Source organism: Pundamilia nyererei, unplaced genomic scaffold (assembly GCF_000239375.1).
Source record: "Pundamilia nyererei isolate P.nyererei 1_Seehausen unplaced genomic scaffold, PunNye1.0 scaffold00256, whole genome shotgun sequence".
NCBI classification, from domain to species: Eukaryota; Metazoa; Chordata; class Actinopteri; order Cichliformes; family Cichlidae; genus Pundamilia; species Pundamilia nyererei.
In genome coordinates this window covers 3,688-6,399 of record NW_005187657.1, presented here as the reverse complement: position 1 = coordinate 6,399, position 2,712 = coordinate 3,688, and the positions used below count along the sequence as shown (strand labels likewise).

The 2,712-nt window shown below is 46.5% G+C and overlaps 2 protein-coding genes across 2 annotated transcripts in view; both read right to left on the bottom strand.

Annotated features, from left to right (window-relative positions):
* Positions 1–411, bottom strand: part of degs1 (delta(4)-desaturase, sphingolipid 1) — a 33,060-nt gene extending 32,649 nt beyond the window's left edge. The window contains exon 1 of the mRNA XM_005749862.1: positions 408–411. Coding sequence (XP_005749919.1) covers positions 408–411 — 4 coding nt within the window. The remainder of the gene's footprint in view (positions 1–407) is intronic.
* Positions 412–417: 6 nt separating this feature from the next.
* On the bottom strand, positions 418–2,411 carry LOC102203685 (F-box only protein 28). The gene is made up of 3 exons (XM_005749861.2): positions 2,095–2,411; positions 875–984; positions 418–454 (listed from the first exon to the last, which is right to left on the bottom strand). Exons 1-3 carry the CDS (start codon positions 2,281–2,283, stop codon positions 418–420), a joined length of 336 nt encoding a protein of 111 aa, XP_005749918.1. The 5' UTR covers positions 2,284–2,411.
* Positions 2,412–2,712: the final 301 nt, after the last annotated feature.

Genomic DNA, 2,712 nt, shown 5'->3' with positions numbered 1-2,712 from the left:
CTCCGTAAAACATAACACACAGGAGGAGGCAAAACCCCATCAGCCTTTTACAGCTGAGGGGTAATAAAAAGGGTCTGAAAGATCAGACTGTGTAAAGCAGTCCCAGCCACCAGCTCAAATCCCTAATAAGGACACACAAATGATCCTTCTCTTGACATTTAGGTATGAACACAAAGCTGAACCCGTATAAACGGACACTGCAGCCTGACTGATTATCAAGCTTCTTCCCTGTTGGAGTTCAGGGTCTGGCCGCTGTGGTCGGCTTAGCATTCAGTCAGTTTTCACATCACTCTGGGATCGTGGCTAGCTTAGAATTAGCATGCTCTGTGCATGTGCTTGGAAGGAGCTGAAGTTGTGTTAGCAGCATAATGCAGCTGTTTCTATCCTGGATGCAGTTTGGACGTTACCCATCATGCTCTAGTCCTTGATGGGAATCAAGAACTTAAATCCCACCCTACTGACAGAAGCACCTTACCAGAAGGATATCATGAGAACACACTTTGTTTGTTAAGGATGTTTTATTTGGGTTTGTCTCCTAATGTCCTAACTCACCAACCAGTACCTGTAGTTTTGTTTTATGAACAATGACTTTTCCCTCCTCTGCATTTAAATACAATGCTTTCATTTAGTACAAGGTACATGTGAATTTTATATCCCAGCTTATGAAGAATTTAGAAAAAATACTTGTGCAAGGATGAGATGATTATGACAAAAAAGCGCTCTACATAAGTGCCAGCCAATTCATTCAGATCAAGGAAAAAGTATAAAGTCATTTCCAAGCTTCTTAAAGTTGGCCAAATAATTAAATAAAGGAGAGTTCCTGAAGAAAACCAGAGTGCAGTGAGAGTGGAATAACTTGTGATGTGATACTGACCTGGGCAGCTGGGCTTTGACTTGCCTCTGGCACAGGCTGTGGTAACGCTCCACCTTCAGGAATCCCTGATTCAGGACACGCTGGCAAATCATGTCCATACGCTTGCATACCTGAAGACAGATCAGAGAGAACAGGTGGACAGGTAATCTGATGAGTACGTAGCAATTCAGAGTTTCAAGTTATTTGCCTACATGGGATTCTTGACACAGTGCTTTGGATAAAGTGGAGGGCTTCCAGTCTCTACATTCACAGTTTTAAGAGCTGATACATTGGCTCTTATCATTCCTGTTGTTTTCAAAGGAATATTTACCATCCTCTCTTACAATCCTGCTGCAAGAACTACTCCCGAATGTCACCGTTAAGGGGATCAGAGGAAAAAGCAATGGCTGAATTCTACTTTGGGTTAGACTGGAGGAAACGCTTTCTGCTGCTTAAGGAAAAAGTCCACATTTACAGAAGTCATGAAGTCACTTTGTTAAACCTGATCATCAAATATCAACAGTCATTTGACACTGACCTGATACGTATCTGCTGACACAGCTGCACCGCTCATACTGGTAAGTAAGGTATGACACAGTCCACAGAGCATTGTGTAATGACAAAAAAAAATCTTCATTGCACATCTTGTTTGTATTACATGTCACAATACTTTGCATCAAGAGGGGAGTGTTTAGTAGCTATGAGTATCTCAGCAGGAAAACGGTTCGTTCATCTGCAAATGTCAGTGAAAACACGGGTAGTGCACAGCAGTCTTATTACCTCACTTAGCCAGTGAGCCACGAACTCCTCAGCAAACGCAAACTAACACATGACAGCGACTGATTCTGCACAGCAGGAGAAGAACGGAGCCTCCAGGCTGTGTGCCGAGCAGACTGAAGTGTAGGTGAATGGAGCTGCGAGGCTTCTACTAACCCCACAGAGTTACACAAGGACAGCCACGAGCCCGGTACTGGCTGCAAACAACTCCGTGACCAACACTCATCTGCGCTCTGACAGTTGTGTGATGGTGATAGTGTTGTGTCGTGTATCCCAGCCCTGCTCATCTCGGCTGTCTTGCTAATTCGAGGAGCACAATGCGGGCCGTGGCTGCAAACAGACGGCTCCAGACTGGAGCACGGATGTGAAACAGCCTGATGTCTGCGCTGCCTTTACACGAGTGCTACCCAAACAGGATTCGGAGCCCTGGCTAGCATTAGCTTTGCTGCTGTTTTTGTTCTCACCGAGCGCAGCAGGCTGATCTCATCGTAGGACAGGAAGTTGAGGATGGTCTCGATGGCCACGATGGGCAGGCCCAGCAGGGGGTTGTTCTGGTGCTGCTGGTCCGATGGAGGGGGTGTATGTCTTAGTGACACGATATCTGAGTCCAAGGACCCAACACATCCATCAACTCTCTCTATCACGGCCGCCATCTTGCTTTGAGACAGAGGAGCCGGAAATGACGTTTCAATAGGAAGCTCGTGCCATTTTTTCTTCAAAGATGGAAAAACGGACTCTGCTGTTAACAGCCAGCCGGACAGTGCGGTCCACAGTCATTTGAAACCACCATGAGCTGCAGCTCTCACATACATACATTAAATGCTGATGTGATCCTGTGTGATGAAGACAGCAGCCACACTTTGTTCATCAGAAAGTTGGTGCAGGTGAGCCAGGGCCCACACCTCACAATGTTTACTCTCTCGTGGTCTTTTCCACTGGTGTCAGAGTGGGATGGGGATGCAGTTTCACTAGGTGAGCTCTCCGCTAAATAGCCGCTGCCAGGGCTCGACTGGGACAAAAAATGGGCCCAGGCATTTTGAGCAGTTAATGCTCTACCTGGCAAAACGTTGCTAGACCCGCCC

Coding starts and splice junctions, on each gene's coding strand:
- LOC102203685 (XM_005749861.2), bottom strand. CDS start 2,283: ATGGCGGCCGTGATAGAGAGAGTTGATGGATGTGTTGGGTCCTTGGAC. Junction 985..2,094: donor AGATCAGCCTGCTGCGCTCG/GTGAGAACAAAA, acceptor ATCTGTCTTCAG/GTATGCAAGCGTATGGACAT. Junction 455..874: donor GTCAAAGCCCAGCTGCCCAG/GTCAGTATCACA, acceptor TTCTGTCAGTAG/GGTGGGATTTAAGTTCTTGA.